The 16,980-nt window shown below is 41.5% G+C and overlaps 2 protein-coding genes across 2 annotated transcripts; one reads left to right on the forward strand and one right to left on the reverse strand.

The window, feature by feature from the left end:
* Positions 1-900: 900 nt before the first annotated feature.
* birc5b (baculoviral IAP repeat containing 5b) lies at positions 901-2,516 on the forward strand. Its single transcript, XM_061677066.1, has 4 exons — positions 901-1,026; positions 1,683-1,792; positions 2,232-2,349; positions 2,427-2,516. Exons 1-4 carry the CDS (start codon positions 901-903, stop codon positions 2,514-2,516), a joined length of 444 nt encoding a protein of 147 aa, XP_061533050.1.
* Positions 2,517-11,931: 9,415 nt separating this feature from the next.
* On the reverse strand, positions 11,932-14,694 carry neurod4 (neuronal differentiation 4). The gene is made up of 2 exons (XM_061677197.1): positions 14,561-14,694; positions 11,932-13,845 (listed from the first exon to the last, which is right to left on the reverse strand). Exon 2 carries the CDS (start codon positions 13,837-13,839, stop codon positions 12,772-12,774), a length of 1,068 nt encoding a protein of 355 aa, XP_061533181.1. The 5' UTR covers positions 13,840-13,845; positions 14,561-14,694; the 3' UTR covers positions 11,932-12,771.
* Positions 14,695-16,980: the final 2,286 nt, after the last annotated feature.

Here is a 16,980-nt window from a genome sequence, read left to right on the forward strand (position 1 = left end):
CACTGTAGCATTGTTATGCGGACACGCCACCCGTTTATGACCAACATCTCCACACTCAAAACATTTGATGCTTCCCGAGCTTGCATACACCATATACATTCCTTCCTCGTGACGAACAAGAAGAAACACGTCTGCGTCTGAGAGTCTAAAAACATGAAAACCGGTCGTCTAAAAGACTGAACATGCTTCAATTTTTCATTCTTGCATCCTAACCCAACATTACGAAATCCGCTAGCAAACTTACCAAAACGCTTCAGCTCCCGTTCCAGCGCCTCGTTCGAAATAAACGGAGGGACGCCCAAAAAGTGATCCGTGTTGACGGTACGGCCAGCGGGGAAACTGGGATAAACTCGTCATTTAGAATTAATCCATTCTCTATAAATTCCGTTACATATTTTTGTTGCTTAAAAAAACACGACCACCGCTTTATTCATGCGGGATGCATGTGAGATATGCATATATCCCACCTGTTCGCCAACAGCCAGCAGCACTTGCTCCACCGTGAAGCTAGGCTATGGCACAATCCGCACGTCGTGCCTCAGTGACGGTGGCGTCTCAGGCGGCGCCATCCTCGCCACGAGGCACGGACAAAACCTTACGGGGAAAAAACCTAACCTCTATTGATACACAAAAGCATACACCGTGAAGATACAATAATCACACTGTGAGAAAACATGTATTTACATAAATATACATTTTTTTCCTTCCAACTCTCCCTCACACTTCTCTGAAACACACCACCACAGAAGAAGAAGAAGAAGAAAAGAAAGACTGGACCCTGCCCACTCAATCAGTGTTAGTTGAAAAGTCTCGTGAAGGTTGGAAAAATCATCTTGCTAGTTCACCTGTACGAGTCTATCCTCCATCTACACCCGTTTACCAACAATACTGGTGAAGAAAATGTCCAGCATAGAAGTCATAACGGCAAGGTTTGACTTGTTTAACAAGATGTACAGTGGTGATTTACGTGAGCAAAGCTTTGCTAACTGGCCCTTTCGAGAAGACTGTAAATGCACACCTGAAAAGGTAAGGTGGCTGACCTTATTGACTTGGCACTTGAGGTGAATTTGTACCAGGAATTAAGGTTAAAGGATGTGTTAATCTACTATAAAAATGTATTGTCTGGATTTATGAGCAGGGTTTATTTTATTGGCACTGCAGTGTTTCACTTGTTTGAATATTAACTTGTATACTCATGTGGCTAGAACAAGTGATTTACAGTCAAGCAGGTGCCAGATTTGGTTTCACTGTAAAAGGAGTCCAGTGTAGAGACCATGTGCCATTCTATATCCTCTCTTGATTGATGGACTGTTGAAGCCTCTCTGGATTATATACAGTGCACCCTGACATAGCACTCCTAGCTTGTTTTAGTAATGTTAGTTTTATGCGCAAATTGTACTGTAATGCTACTTTAGCTCTGCATTTTGGGGTCCGCAGTTCACACTTCGTCAGTAAGAGCCGCAACATTATGCAGTGCGTGTAGGCCTATTAAAGTATGCTTGGAATAACCATCCCACCCCTCGAGCGCACCAATTTAACCAAGGGTGACATCTAGTGGATTTTTTATGCATTACATATCTAACAGTGAGGTTGCGCATTGCGCCAGTTGACTAAAGTTGGTGTCTTTATTTAGGAAAATGTCTGTTAACCCGAATACAACTGAGGCTGTTTGGTGTGTGCAGATGGCCAGTGCTGGATTTGTGCACTGTCCCTCTGAGAATGAGCCTGATGTTGTTTCCTGTTTCTTCTGTCTCATTGAACTGGAAGGCTGGGAGCCCGATGATGATCCCTGGTGTGTAAAACTTCAATTTCCTTGGCTTGTTCTGTACATTGACCAGCCACTTTTTTTGGTTTGTTTTTTTGGGTGAATTGTGGTGTGCAACTATACTGCATCTTACTGAAAGCTGTTCTGAATACTACATGGTCGACTCTCGTTTGACTAATTGAAGGAATCCAAATTAGATGTAGCTCTCATTATGATGCACAGTTCTTCTGCAAACTACAACCGCAATAATAAACATTGCAAAGTAAAGACCTCCTAGTGTCAAAATAATGCTGTTTTTCATAAAGACAAATTTGGGTAAACATTGTGAAAGTGGTCATAATGTTGTTGCTGGTCAGTGTATGTTTGTCCTTTTGATAGGTGGTTCTTTGGAATTATTGTGGTATGCTTTGCTACTAGGTATCGTCTGAAGTGATATGAAATGACATGACATTTTTTTTACTCTAAGGCATGAACACATAAACCGCTCACCTACTTGTGAATTCCTCCACCTGAAGAAAGATGTCACTGAACTGACAGTGGCTGAGTTTTTCCACATAGAGAGGGAGAGGTTGAAGATCTTTGTTGTGAGTGATTGTGTGCATTGAAGTATGACCCCGCTCATTGATTTATGCATAGTTTAACTTTATTTTCTTCCTTGTAGAAAAAGGTTTGTCATAAGAAGATGGCACATCTGCGGGACACAATCGATGAGACCCTTAAACGCTTTCGATCACAACTGGATTCTGTATGACCCATAGTCAAATTGTGATTTTTGATAACTGCATGTCATGGATTTATAAAGTTTGTCTGTTTTGAAATGTAAATAAAGACATTTTGTGTATGGTTGCAGTATTGATATTAATCGCAAGGTTCTGTCATGCTTTTGTGCTTAGTTGACACGTCACAAACTATTGGAACTCCCTAACTCAAGAACGTCACAAAAGCGATCCTAAATGAAAGCACACATTGACCAAGATTACAATGTACTCAATATTCCCTCCTTTCAAACATTTACCGTATTCGTGAACATGTAGTAGTCTCTAGCATCCCTTTTCAAACCTTGACCCTGGACAGATGGCCTGAAGCCCCTCCCTTTCAATACCAACTGTTGCCTCCGTAACATCTGTTACATATAGAGAGGGATGTCACAACACTCTCCTAACCTTGGGAGGAGCTCTGACATTTAGAGGATTGGTGGGTGCTAATGTTAACACTGGTATATTCCTCATTGTAATTAGCCAGCACTCTATAAGGCATGTTAGATGGTTTTAGATAATCAAAGTAGTTTTCTTGAGCCAGTGGGATTCATTTTGCGAGTGAAGCTCACTGTGGAAAGGTTGGTGAGATGGGGATTAAAGTGGTTGCATCCCTCTTCTTTGACCTTCACTCTTCTGGATTGTCTAATGTAACACACTGGCCACTCAGCCCAGATCCCCTGCTTAAATCTCTTATCTGCTTGTTGCTGAGGAATTTTTTTTTAATTTTTTTATTTTTTATTTTATTTTATTTTTTTTAATTCCTGTAAACCATGACTCTTGAAAGTTTTGAATTTTCATTGTTCAGGCTTCACCCAGGTGAAACTGGAATAATGCTTCCTCTGTTCTTTTGTGGATGAAAAAAAATTATATCATTGACATTGTCAAGTATAAAAAGCACAAGGCTGTCGTCTCGACATGTAGGCAGCTCACAATTGTGGAATTCACATGCATGGATCATGCGTGTTTACAATCGCAATGATAGTGGCACTAATCACCCTGTGACTATTCACGTGTGAGTTTTGGGCAACACAGATGTTGAGCGAAGATCTTATCTGGGCATGGGAATGTTGCAAATCTGTTCATTTGTTTGGATAATCACTGATCCCTGGACCCCGGCATATTCATGATTTCCCCTTGAATCTTCTATCCTCTATTTGCAGAAAACATTCCTGTTTGTGATTTTCTGTAAGGTGGTGAAAGGTTTTAAATCTGTGGCAAAATAACATCTACATCAGTGTTTTCTAATGTTTACTGAGCCAAGGCACCCATTTGACATAAGAAAAACATCCTGGCACGGTACCAAACAAAAATGTCACAAAGTGTGAATACTGAAATGATTTCATCTCAATTTACTCACACATTTACTCCCTCAGTGTGATATGTGGGACTTTTTAGATTAAACATAAAACTGATATACTTGCAGGAAGCCATGACTTGCTGGCAGTGTGTGTGTATGTATATAAAATATATATTTCACTGTTATATTGCAGCCATTTGTTAACATTTCTTCCTCAATGTACACACAGCGCCCCATATTGACAGAAAAAAAACTTAATTGTTGAAAATTTTGCTGATTTATTAAAAAAGAAAAACTGAAATATCACACAGCCATAAGTATTCAGACCCTTTGCTGTGACACTTGTACATTTAACTCAGGTGCTGTCCATTTCTTCTGATCATCCTTAAGATGGTTCAACACCTTCATGGGAGTCCAGCTGTGTTTGATTATACTCATTGGACTTGATTAGGAACGCCACACACCTGTCTATATAAGACCTCACAGTGCATGTCTGAGCAAATGAGAATCATGAGGTCAAAGGAACTGCCTGAAGAGCTCAGAGACAGAATTGTGGCAAGGCACTGATCTGGCCAAGGTTACAAAAAAAAAATTCTTCTGCACTTAAGGTTTCTAAGAACACAGTAGCCTCCATAATCCTGAAATGGAAGACGTTTGGAACAATCAGAACCCTTCCTAGAGCTGGCCAACAATCTGATGAGAGAGGTAAAGAAGAACCCAAAGATAATTGTGGCTGAGCTCCAGAGATGCAGTCGGGAGATGGGCGAAAGTTCTAGAAAGTCAACCATCCCTGCAGCCCTCCACCAGTCGGGGCTTTATGGCAGAGTAGCTTGACGGAAGCATCTTCTCAGTGCAAGACACACAAAAGCCCGCATGTAGTTTGCTAAAGAAAACAACAACTGAAGGACTCAAAGATGGTGAAAAATAAGATTCTCTGGTCTGATGAGACCAAGATAGAAATTGTTAGCCTTAATTCTAAGTGGCATGTGTGGAGAAAACCAGACACTACTCTTCACCTGTCCAATATAGTCCCAACAGTGAAGGCATGGTGGTGGCAGCAGCATGCTGTGGAGGTCTTTTTCAGTTGCAAGGACAAGGAGACTGGTTGCAATCCAAGAAAAGATGAATGCGGCCAAGTACAGGGATATCCTGGCCGAAAACCTCCAGAGTGCTCAGAACCTCAGACTGGGCGGAAAGTTCCCCTTCAAAAAAGACAATGACCCTAAGCACACAGCTAAAATACCGAAGGAGTGGCTTCAGAACAACACCGTGACTGTTTTTGAATGGCCCAGCCATAACCCTGACTTCAACCCAATTGTGCATCTCTGGAAAGACCTGAAAATTGCTGCCCACCAACGTTCATCATCCAACCTGACAGAACTGGAGAGGATCTGCAAGGAGGAATGGCAGAGGATCCCCAAATTCAGATGTGAAGAACTTGTTGCAACCTTCCCAAGAAGACTCATGACTGCATTAGCTCAAAAGAGTCCTTCTACTAAATACTAAGCAAAGGGTCTGACAACTTATGACTGTGTGATATTTCAGTTTTTCTTTTTTGAAATGCTGTACACAAAAGAAATGTTTCAATATATAAATCTTTCATTATACTTGTATGCCTAGAAATTTTATATATATTTTTAATTACAAGTGCTAAACAGGAATTTTGTTTTATTTTATGAAATGCATTCTATTTGAATAATAAAGACTATTCCTACAGCTACGTTATCAGATTGTTGTTTTCCTTTTGTCTACTTTGTGTATAATGACTGTTAGTGATGTTTTTCATTTTGATTGACTCGGCGGTCTGATTTGACAACAATGTTTGGTTAGTCTGAGGTTTTACGAATGTAGCTTGAAAATTGGGTTATGTGTTGACAGTATTGAGAAAATGATGGATGCTTTCAAGAAATGTGTTTTAGCACTTGAGAAAAACTGTAATCTGAGATTATCATCATGGCCAGTTAGTAATCTATAAAAGAAATATGATCATTATGAATCAGAATGAATCAGTTTTGTTGGCTGAGAAAGTTACAAGACACACAAGGAATTTGTCTCAGCGTTTTATTGACCAAGTCTGTACTCCCTTCTCAAAAAAATGTTTTTTTTTTTTTTTACACAAAATAAATTCATTATTCATCTTTTATGATGCCCGATGTTTCATTAATATAGGGTTTACCTTTGAAGATTTTGTAATAAAATCCAATTAAAGTATTCCGGAATCGTAGTCTGTTGCGATTTATATAGGAAATTATAATCACTTTTCAGGAACCATCAATTATTCTTGCAAAGTCCCTATTCATACAAAAGCTCTCTCATTAGGCCGAAACTCAGACAGCAGGATTAAAATTTGATGGTAGATTAGCATGTTTTAAAAATATTTAGATTAAAATAGTGTTTTTTAATGGACCCAAGGATGGTTGATGTTGAAATAGAAAAATAGATTTTGTATTTCTTCCGATGGTACTGACACATTTCACCTGCACATCTTCACCTCAGTCTCCTGTAATGTCTTTACCAGCTTCTTGGATATGTGTAATCGGGGGCAATGTAAGGGGGAGAAAAGGGATTGCAATTCTCAGGGCCCATGTGGGGCCTGAAGTGGGATTTTTAAATTTTGTTTGTATGGGGGCCATTAGTATCTATTTACACGTCTGTCTGTGATATTTGTTATATGTATTTCCACTGATCGCTACGATACTTTCAATAACATCTTACTCAAATTCTATAAATAAAAAATGAGTATGAGACATTAGAAACCAGCACAGCATATATTGATAAGCATCGTATACAATATTTTAGGACACATGGGGCAGCAGTGAAATGTATGAGGAATGCTATCACGAGCTGGATTACACAAAACGTTAGCATGTGGAACAATAGCATCTGTGTCAATGCGAATGGACAAAAAAATTAAGGATACAGATCCAGTTTTTTTTCCTTTGTGATTTTGTCATTTACTTTGGGAACATTTGGACGTTTTCAATAATGCCTGAATGACAAAACTCAGCCATCCTGCATAATAGTTCTCTCTGAGGATGTTTAATTTGGTGATGTTCACCCATTTGGTTTAAGTCTATTGAGTTATTTTTGTACAGAGCACTGTGCAATTTATACGTCTGTTCAGTGAATGATGCACGGCTAAAGAGTTTGCTTTCTGCGGCCATTTATTTTCAATAGAATACAAAGTTGAAAGACGTCTTGTGGATGCACACTTTTTCTCTTTTCTTGCTCTCCCTCTCTTCGTATGCAACAGAATGCATTGTACATTGCACCATTGTGAACTGACTTTTGTGTGTCCTGCACAATTAATTACTAGATGTAAATGTGATTTACTAATACTCACTGTGTACACAATAAACAGGCAGGCCTTTAGTTCTTCCTGTTATAATTGATATGCAGTGACAAAGGGATTGCACTAATGGCTTGGAGTGCCGTTTTTCAAATTAATCAGCTTGTGCTAAACAAACTATCAACAGTAATAAGTGTAGCAGATGGAGAAACGGACAGATGTTGCGAGCTGAAAGTTTACAACCTGGGCCTTCCATCAGGCCCATCTGTTGCTGCTGAACCTGGTACCTCCCTCTACCCTCCTCCACCGCCTGGGTCTTCCTATTCTCTCTGCTTCTCTCATCAGCATCTATCACTGCAGCCTTCTTCTACTGAGCGCCCCATTTAACCTCCTGTCTGACCTTCTTTAACCTTTAGTAGACAATTAGCCGCTTATTATCACTTGGGCACAAGCTCGATTTACCTAACAACATTGTCAGCCCTGTAATTTTATTTTAATATTTTATTTTCTTGATATGTAGACAGAAACCTTTACACAATTTAAAAAAAAAAAAAAAAAAAAAAAAAAAGTGGAAGCTTTGGAAGTGTTTTCAATTAGGTTATTAAATAGCCAAAACTATGAATAGAAAAGCAATTGTAGGCTCACTATTTGACAAGTTACTGCCACACTTTTGCATTTGTGGTCACCATGAGCTACTAAATTAGGTAAGTTAAAGCTTAGAAAATATTGTGAATATTCAGTATAGCAAAGTAACTTACTGCTCTTATCCTTTCAGCAGTTTAACATAGTTTCAGATTCGTTACATTTGTAAAACCCTTCATAACGCTGATTTATGAGCAAAAGGCAGTATGATTACTTCTACTTTCACAATTACCATATTCAGCAGATTATACGGAGAATGACGATTTGCCTTCTTTTTTTTCAGTTCTCCTCCCCTCCTCATTTTTAAAGTTATCCCACATCCCCTGGAGTTGCTCAGCCTCTCAGACACCCTGGCCCTCCTACCTTGGCTGTTTTTGTGCCCTCTTCCAAAAGAGACCTCCATCTGTCCCCACACTCGGCCCATTGTGAGGTGCCAAAGCCCGGCAACTTCCACAATGCAGTGGGCGGGCAAAGGGGGGGCCAGGGTAAACACGACAGCATCCAGATCCCATTAGAAGCTCTTTAACTTCCACACGCTAATACTGTGAGAGAACCCTGGGTGGAGAAGCCCCACCCCATATCCTCTTGCACACAATGTCACCTCTTGCATCCACCCATAGGTAATGAGTCTGTGACATGTTTAGGATTATCCACAAGATGGTAAATGTCTTCTATTTAAGATTTAAAAAGACAAATTTACAAACGGTAGTCAGACCAGCTATCAAAGTATGTGCAATGACATTTGCTCCTCTTCATAATTCTTCTGTCGCCATCATCCCCTCCATTTTTCCTCCACCACCTGCTCCTAAGGCTTCTCCATTTCAGGTTCTCCAACTCTGAACCTGGGCCCTCACAACCCTGTGAGTGGGTGAGTGCATGTGTGTGCGTGCGTGCGTGCGTGCGTGCATTCGGTCCAAGAGGAGGGAGGGGATCACTGTGAGGGATTACTGGCACACAGATACTGATTAAAGCCTTCCAGCCTCCTATGGCCCCATTTAATACAATCTTAATCACAATACTTTATCCCTCAATCTAGCTCCTATGGATCAGAGCCTTTTCATTTTAGTGGCAGGCCACTGTTGTTTTGCTCGTGGATTAAGTACCTGTACTCAGAAACTGAAATATAAGCAAAGGAGATGGACAGCAGGCTTTGTGCCGCACATCTAAAATACTTGCGATTCATATTATTGGTTATAGAATGTAGAAGCAACACAATTGTAGTTGTAAGATTCGTGAGCAGATATCTGACATGACCCCTCCTTCCCTGGATATCGAGCCACAGGTCGCACTCTGGTTTCACCACAGCTGAGGAGTGCATTGAAGAGCTTGTTTTCCCTTCCCATTAGGACATCCTTCAGCCTGTATTGCTGATAAACCATCTAATGAATATGATCTGGAACACTACCTGTAGAGTAATAGTGAGGATTACTTTGGATTTATGGTGATCCATCCTCTGTAAGAGGTCAGAGTTTTATTGGGAATATTTCAAATCTCGTTTGTCTATCATCAAATTTGAATGAGTTCTGACTTTTTCCTTATAGATTCAATGTCATTCAAACAATGCTTAAAGTCATTTTTAAAGTGAAATTAAAGACAGTATGTCTTGTAAATTTGACAAACCACAGTGTTTTTACCAACGCTGCCAAATTTGTATTATTAAAAAAAATTGCAAAATACTGGATATAAAATGAGGCTTCGAAATCGTGAAAAGTTAAGCCGTTCTGTCTGCTCTCAAAAGCTGTAGCTGTGTCCGCTGAATGTGCTGAAACCACTGAACTGTCAACGGTCAATCGAAAACCATAGCTACAACCTGGAAAAATGGATGCTATTTCATCTAGCATCTTTCTTATGCTTCCACATAACTACGTGGCTGAGCCGCTCAAAGAGTGGTGACTGGAATATATCCCATCGGGTCGTCAGCGGGACTTTTCCGCGCCACGCCACAATGCTCTAAAGCGGCTATGCCATCATATTTGAAAAAAAGTCTGTATAATGTCTGCGATTGGCTGGCGTCCAGTTCAGGGTGTACCCCGCCTCTCGCCCAAAAATAGCAGGGATAGGCTCCAGCACGCCTGCGACCCTAATGAGGATAAGCGGTAAAAGAAAATGGATGGATGGACATGTGTAATGTATTTAGAAAGAAATCTCTGAATTCACTTTACAGGGTCTTTAAGGGGCCATATTGTGGAAAATTGACTTTTTAATTGCTTGAATACAAACAGTTTGGCTCTTGGGGTGCCTGCCCACCCATCACGTGTGAAATTAAACAACAAACTAAATCTTTTGTTAGCTGCCTATTTGTAGAAATGTGTCTGTGAGCGAGCTGTTCTAAATGTTGCCGAATTATAACCTCCCAATTTCCATAACGGCTCAGCACCGGGGTTATTTGCCCATTACTTGGCAGCTTGGCTGGGCAAAGATCAGCAATTTTTAAGCAGCAAGTCTATCATGTTAAGTGCAAAAGGTAAGCAGAGCTGTATTATGAGCAAATAAGAGGTTTAGCTAACAGAGACGGTACATACTCAAAGTTGGGAAAAATTGTCTCCTTGGATTAGCTTCCGTTGGTTTATCTTATTACTGAAAGATGATTGTTCTATTGAGCAACTTCTGTATATACAGTATCATACACAATTTGCCATCTACTGGCATGCAGTTTTCTTTTTATGTATGTTCGTATGTAATCGGCCATATAAGCAAATAGGATGACAATGCAGATGCGAACTCATCGTTTCAGTATTCACATCCTGAAAGATGAAAGACCTCGCATCTGTCTTGTGATCTTGTATGCAAAGTTCATTGATGTGGATTATTCCCATTGACCCGCTTGTACTGTATATTCAGGATAAGGGACTAATCCACGCACCCTGCCCCCACCACTGACAAAATAGCACAAAGAGGGTATGCGCCAGCGAACTCTGCCAGTACTTTCTCACAGGTCAAATGTCTGCCTGTGTGTAAAGCTATGTGTCACTCGTATACACCAAGTCTGACACACAGGCGCAGAGAGGACAAATTTGTGAATGAAGAGCAAGGACCCCAGTCACCTCTTTCGCCCTCGGCCTCCCTTTCCCCTTCTACTTTTTTCCCTCAGCACACTGATCCCCTTTTCTCTTTCGCATCCCGCTCACATGCTCTCACTCTCCTCTTTCTCCCTTGCCAAATTGGCCCAGCTGTCCATCAGCCCCCCCGCAGTTCCCCCAGCTGCCTGCCCTCCCCGAACGAGCGAACCCCACAACAATACGGGTCACAGGTCAAGAGAAAGAACAGGCTGCGCTCACAATAGACCAGTGGCGCCCTGTAAAACAATCATTCCCTTTTTCTCCTCCAGCCTTTCACCCCTGTTGCCTGAACTGGAAAAGACAAACCTTTAGAGAGGTATCTGAAGAGGGGGAAACATTCTTTTGCACAACAGCCTCCGAGGCACCTTCCCCTTCAACACTTGCCTGAAGGACTACAATGATAAACACAATCGTACACACTGAGCTCTTGCTCTCAGCGCAACGTCATTGCACTCTGCCACCCTGTTCTTTGTTCATCTCAAGAGCCATCAAGTCCCTCATCTTGCTCATTAAAGTCAAAACTGAGGCTTTTGACATTAGAGGAGTGATACAAATGGGCTAGGAACCCAGCCACATTATATCCAGCCAATCTGAAAATACAGAATCAGATGCATGTTAAAGCCTCTTATTTGGTCTGTTTCGGTGGCATTATTTTGAACTTTTTTTTAATATTGTGTAACATTTGTACGGTGGATGAAAAATGACTTTTTGCCCTATAGTGTTTTGGCATGAGTTAGATGGGAAAGTGGGACGTGGGAGAAAAGCCTGTGACACATTCACCTGTTCCCCCACTGCTGTTTCCCATGGCCCACAACAGGGTCCCACTTGACTTAGTAGAGACCACAGAAGAAGACTGAAGCACATTGTGGACGCTCACACATCCTGCAACAAATTACTTGTTGAAGACTCTTTAAGTGGAGTCTCTAACAACAAATCTGTTGCAGGATGTGTGAGGAAAAGCATGGTGAGAAGCAACTTTAAAAATGTGAGAAACATGAAGTTAATGCAGGAAAGCTTTTTTTAATGGAAAGAAAATAAGTGTACTTGTTTTTAATTTGTTGCAAAATTGTAGATTATTGTGAATGTCATTCATTTGTTGCAAAATTATAGAATATTACATCAAAACAATGACATGTTGTACAGTAATCCGGGGTCCTTGTGGAAGTAAATGGGATTTTATCACTAGCGAACATAATGTCTAAACAAAACTTGTTATATAGTATTTTTATTATAGTACTTTTTATACTTTTTTTAGTAGAATACTGTATAAAAGAAAAATGTACAAGGTGAAACAAAATATAACTATGGGAATAGCATAGAATATAAGAATATTTATTCAATTAAGTGCGAAACAGCAAAATATTTACAACAATGACACCCAAAAAATAGTGACACCCAATGAACATGTATCTGAGACCTGAAATAAATAACTTAAATACAGTACAGCTGCCAGTGACTGACTGATTACAAACCAGGAACACAGCTGTAAACAAAAACAAACAAACAAAAAAACAGTGCTGAGAGAATACAGTATTTCTTAAACAAGACAGAATTCAAATAAATATTAAATACATTACAAATATAAATAAATGCATTGCTTTTTTATGCTGAGACGGTCAATGGCTGCAGGCCTCAGTGCACAGTTTCGAACAGATGGAAAGTTTCATTTTCTTCTAACCTTGCACTTTCATGTATGTGTTCAATTGCTTGTGCCACTTGACTGTAGCCTGCAACAGTGGTGATCATCCAAAAATCAACAGCAAATCATAACAAAACAGAATAAATAAAATATCAAAGATTATAGGTATCAGGTAGATAAATTTGAGATGACGAGTCTCTCTCTGAAAGGTCGCTGCCCTCTCAGATTATCAGAACACTAAAATGCAAACCACTGCAGTCTCTATACAGTCAATGAACGCCATGGATGTGCACGGCTTTCACAGCAGTCTGTTTGGCTCTTTTCACATGGTACCCATCTGAGAGGCCAGCAGATGAGAGGAAGTGAAGGAGTCAAAGGCCACATCCAGAGGCAACTCATAACGGGATGCCTGAAAGACTGGGTGGCCTTGGTGCCCCCCAGGAAGGCCAGCAGTTGTGGAAATGGGGTAATGGTGGGATGAGAGGTAATGGGCATGATGGGCGGATTGGGTCGTGTAGGTCCTCTCGGATTCTTGGGGCGATCGCTCCTGCTTCAGGGCAAAGCTGCCGCTGATACTGAGGGGGGGTGTGAGGGGCCCGTCGTACGGCGGGGTACCGCTGCTGCACGCGTTAGGGGAGGGGTTGTCAAACGCCTGCCCCTTGAATCCCTTCATGTGGAGGAGGTGGGATGCCTCCAGGGAGCCATAAGGGGGACTGGGGAGCCCTGGGGATGGGTAGCTTAGGGGATGGCCGGCCTGACCCCCCACACCACCCAATCCAGGGCCTCCACACTTGTCCTCCAGCTTGTTGATTAGCAACGGCGTGGGTCCCAGCTGCAGGCAGCCGGCCACGAGGTTACTGGTGGGCTGGGACAGACCTTTACACAGCATCTCCATGAAGCCATGGCTCTCTGGAGACTGGCCATTCTCCAGCACCTCAGAGAGTGCCCAGATGTAGTTGCGGGCCAGCCGTAACGTTTCAATCTTTGAGAGCTTCTGTGTTTTGGAGTAGCAGGGCATCACTCTGCGCAAATTGTCCAGCGCGTCGTTCAGTCCGTGCATGCGCGATCGTTCCCTGGCGTTGGCCTTCATGCGACGGGCACGGAACCTCTCCTGGCGAGCTTTGGTCATCTTCTTCTTTTTGGGGCCCCTTCTTTTGGGAGCCATTTCTCCATTTGGACCAGTCACCTCCTCGTCCTCCTCCTCTTCCTCTTCCATGTCCTCACTGCCCAGTTCTGAGCAGGAGTGTCTCCCTCCTTCAATCAGGCCACGGTGCCCCATCATCACAGGGCTTTCCTCGCCATCCTGAGAGCTGCAGTCTTCATCCAGCCAGGCGAGGGAACCCACCAGCTCACTCATATCGCCGCTTTTTCCAAGTGGCTTGGTCATCATTTTGATCTGAGGAACAACAGGACAGTGGACAGAGCCAATCAATAAATCCTCCACAACTTGAAATCACATTTTGAATATGTACTTGAGATCCAAATTCAGCACTACAAACTAAACAGTTCACTCATCTCTATGGAACTGCTGTCTACGAATCAGTCATATGTCTTATTCTACATTTCTTGTATTGTAATATATTGAGATTAACATAGAAAGATGTGCTTTAAAATAATGAGTAGATGGATGGTCTCCTGTTGTGTTGTGGTCAGCGGCATCAATCTGGGACACGGCAGGATTTACCCAGCAAATAAAGCCCAAAGATTAAACAGACAACATGAAAATCAACAAACATGTAGACATCCCGCCAACTCTCTGCATATATTGCATGTCACATAAATTTTTTTAAATTTTTTTAAATTTTATATGTCTAAATTTCATGTATCAATCATATGTTTTTATTCAATGCAAATCCTACAGAAAAAGATTGCTATAGCTTATTTTAGAGATAATAATTGTGCATCAATGGGTAAAAGTTGGACAGAAATGGAATGTATTAAATTAATCCAAACTGTAGATGCAATCTATACTGTAAAATTACATTTTATGTTTTATTGATGCCCTGTTTTTGAAATTTTGTGCAGAAAACACACACAAAAAAAAAACATATTTCAGTCTAGCTGTCTATAATATCAAACTTGGATGTAAGGCTGCATAAAACGGAACTCACCTGTTTGGATTCTCGGTATTCAGCAAAAAGAAAGAATATGAAAAATTGAAAAAGTAAATCCAAAGTCCAAAATTTGTGCGATTCTCTCGTATGTGCCACTGTCCCAAACTCAGATAGCCGTGGGGGCGCATGGAGACTTCATCCCAAAATGACTCGAGTGGCTGAGATTTTTTTGCGTTAAGACCCCGTAAGCCCCTCCCTCGCACGCCACACCCTCAGCCCATTGAAACACGCGTGGCAGTCTCGTGGCCAGAAGTTTTACAACATTTGTGAGGGGGACGAGAGGGAACACGCCCCGGTGCATGCGTAATCACCGTTTTATTTGGGGGCTCCACAAAGAGAGAGGCAGGGAGAGAAACAATGCTGCTTTGGGGCGGAGAATTACGCACGGAACAACCAGAAGCGGCTCACATTAGAAATACCAAACGTGACAATTAGTTATTAGAAATATATAAACTAATATTGTATGCACCATGGGCATGGTCAGTTGGAAAAAAATAAGTACAGGCAATTTAGGGAAATCAATACTTTAAATAATGTTTTAATGGTTTTTAAACAATTATTTAAGTGCAATACTTGCTTTACTTATGTGCAATACATTTTAATTGAATCATTATTTTAGTACTTTTTTTCCTTTCTTTTCTATATTCAATTGCAGCGTGTTCAATAATATAACCTCTGCTCCACTAAGCTGCTATAGTTCAATGTTGATCATAATGGTGGCGCAAGCAGGGCAGTATTTTTAGATGGTACTTGGTGTAGAAAGTTTAAGAGCCGCTGACTTGTGGATGAAACGAATAGTAATATATATATATATATATATATATAGCATCCACAAATTAGATTTTGTTTTTACCCAAGAGAGATTGTCATTCCATTATACATTCACATGCATTCTTACAAAACATGCTTTAAAATCAAATCTTAATTTGAAGACATGTTAATCCCAATTTACAGTATGCACTCGAGATCAGGTACAAATCGTTTTAACGCCGTGGTACTAGCATGCGTGAACCATTTTAATCGATTGTTTATCTCGTCATTAGTCAGTTGGATTAGGAATTTTCCACTTAATTAGGCACACAGTGTATGGTTGCTTGTGGCCGAGCGAGGAGACGCTCCTCCATGCGCGCGTATTTAAGTGCTTGTGACAGCTTGGTGCGCGGAGAGCAGGTGTGTGCGTAACGTGCTCCGTCGTTTGATTGTTTTCGTCTTGGCGTCATATTCCGCTGCTTATTCGGGATTTTGTTGGCAAGATAATGAGCACCGCAGGTCTGTGTGAGTGGAGACATTTTTATTTTATTTTTTGCGGAGGTTGGATTTTTATAGCGCACAACAAAATATGAACCATATAATGCACTTTTGGAATTTGCGTTTAAGACTTGAACAATAAAAGCACTGGAAGGCTATATGCAATGACAGTGGAGCCCATGGTGTTTTTTTTTAACAATCTCCATATTGAAGAGTTTTCACAGTTTGTGGTGGCATAATAAAGGCCCGGCGGCCTCGTGCGTGGCGAGCCTCAGCCCAGTGGGGGTCCACATTGTCCTCTCGGGGGTCTCGCGCCTCGCACGTGCCCCCACATTGATCCCTTTGTCCACGAGACTGGGAGGGGGGGGGGGGGGTCCCAACTCTGCCAAGTACACGCTGCAGAGCCCCCGCATGCGAGAAGTTTGCATGCATGCACTTCTTGCGCGCTGGGCAACTTGCAGAGGATCACGTGACTCGTCCGCAACGTCGTGCGGGAGCGCTCAACCGATTTCTTGAACAGACTATGACAGATGGCAGCATTTTGGAGGCGTCGGTGTGTGCTGGGCTGAGGCTGGGGGGTGGGGGCATCTGTTGCTTGGATGCTCACGCGTCACTCACTTGTCCGTGGATTATGTCTCGTGCTGAAACAGCATTTACATCCACTAACGGCCCTAATCACTCTGGCCAGTGCGCTGGCAAGAAAGGCATGTAGACAAAGAGGAGGACGCCTTTGTGTGCGTGCGCGCGCGTGCGTGAAGACTAGTCGACGAATGGACTTTCTTCCGCATCAATGTTTATTATAGGGGTCATAATGGTCCACATTTGATTTGAAGTTGATTTTATTATTATTATTATTTTTTTGCTCAAGAAAATGAAACTAGCAGTCATTTCCAATAATAAAAATAAATTTTTGAAGCAACTGGTAAATAGTTAATTGCCTTTGGAACGCCCCTTTTTCATCGCCAAAATTACCACGTCACCCTCAAGTCTTGGTGTGATGTCAGTGGCAGAAGTCGAGACCAAATTCACTACATAGCCGTTGTGGGAAAAGATATGTACTGAACTATAAAGCGGCAGTATTTAGTCATATTTTATATATTGTCGCTGTCAGGTGGAAAAAAACTTTTAGGAAAAACAAACAAACAAACAAACATAGGAACAACTGGAGA

Source organism: Phycodurus eques, chromosome 1 (genome assembly GCF_024500275.1).
Source record: "Phycodurus eques isolate BA_2022a chromosome 1, UOR_Pequ_1.1, whole genome shotgun sequence".
Lineage (NCBI taxonomy): Eukaryota > Metazoa > Chordata > Actinopteri > Syngnathiformes > Syngnathidae > Phycodurus > Phycodurus eques.

Excerpts from the sequence above, each read along its gene's own strand:
- birc5b (XM_061677066.1), top strand. The coding sequence starts at position 901 with ATGTCCAGCATAGAAGTCATAACGGCAAGGTTTGACTTGTTTAACAAG. Across the intron at positions 1,793-2,231 it reads GAGCCCGATGATGATCCCTG|GCATGAACACATAAACCGCT; the intron begins GTGTGTAAAACT and ends TTTTACTCTAAG. Across the intron at positions 2,350-2,426 it reads AGAGGTTGAAGATCTTTGTT|AAAAAGGTTTGTCATAAGAA; the intron begins GTGAGTGATTGT and ends TCTTCCTTGTAG.
- neurod4 (XM_061677197.1), bottom strand. The coding sequence starts at position 13,839 with ATGATGACCAAGCCACTTGGAAAAAGCGGCGATATGAGTGAGCTGGTG.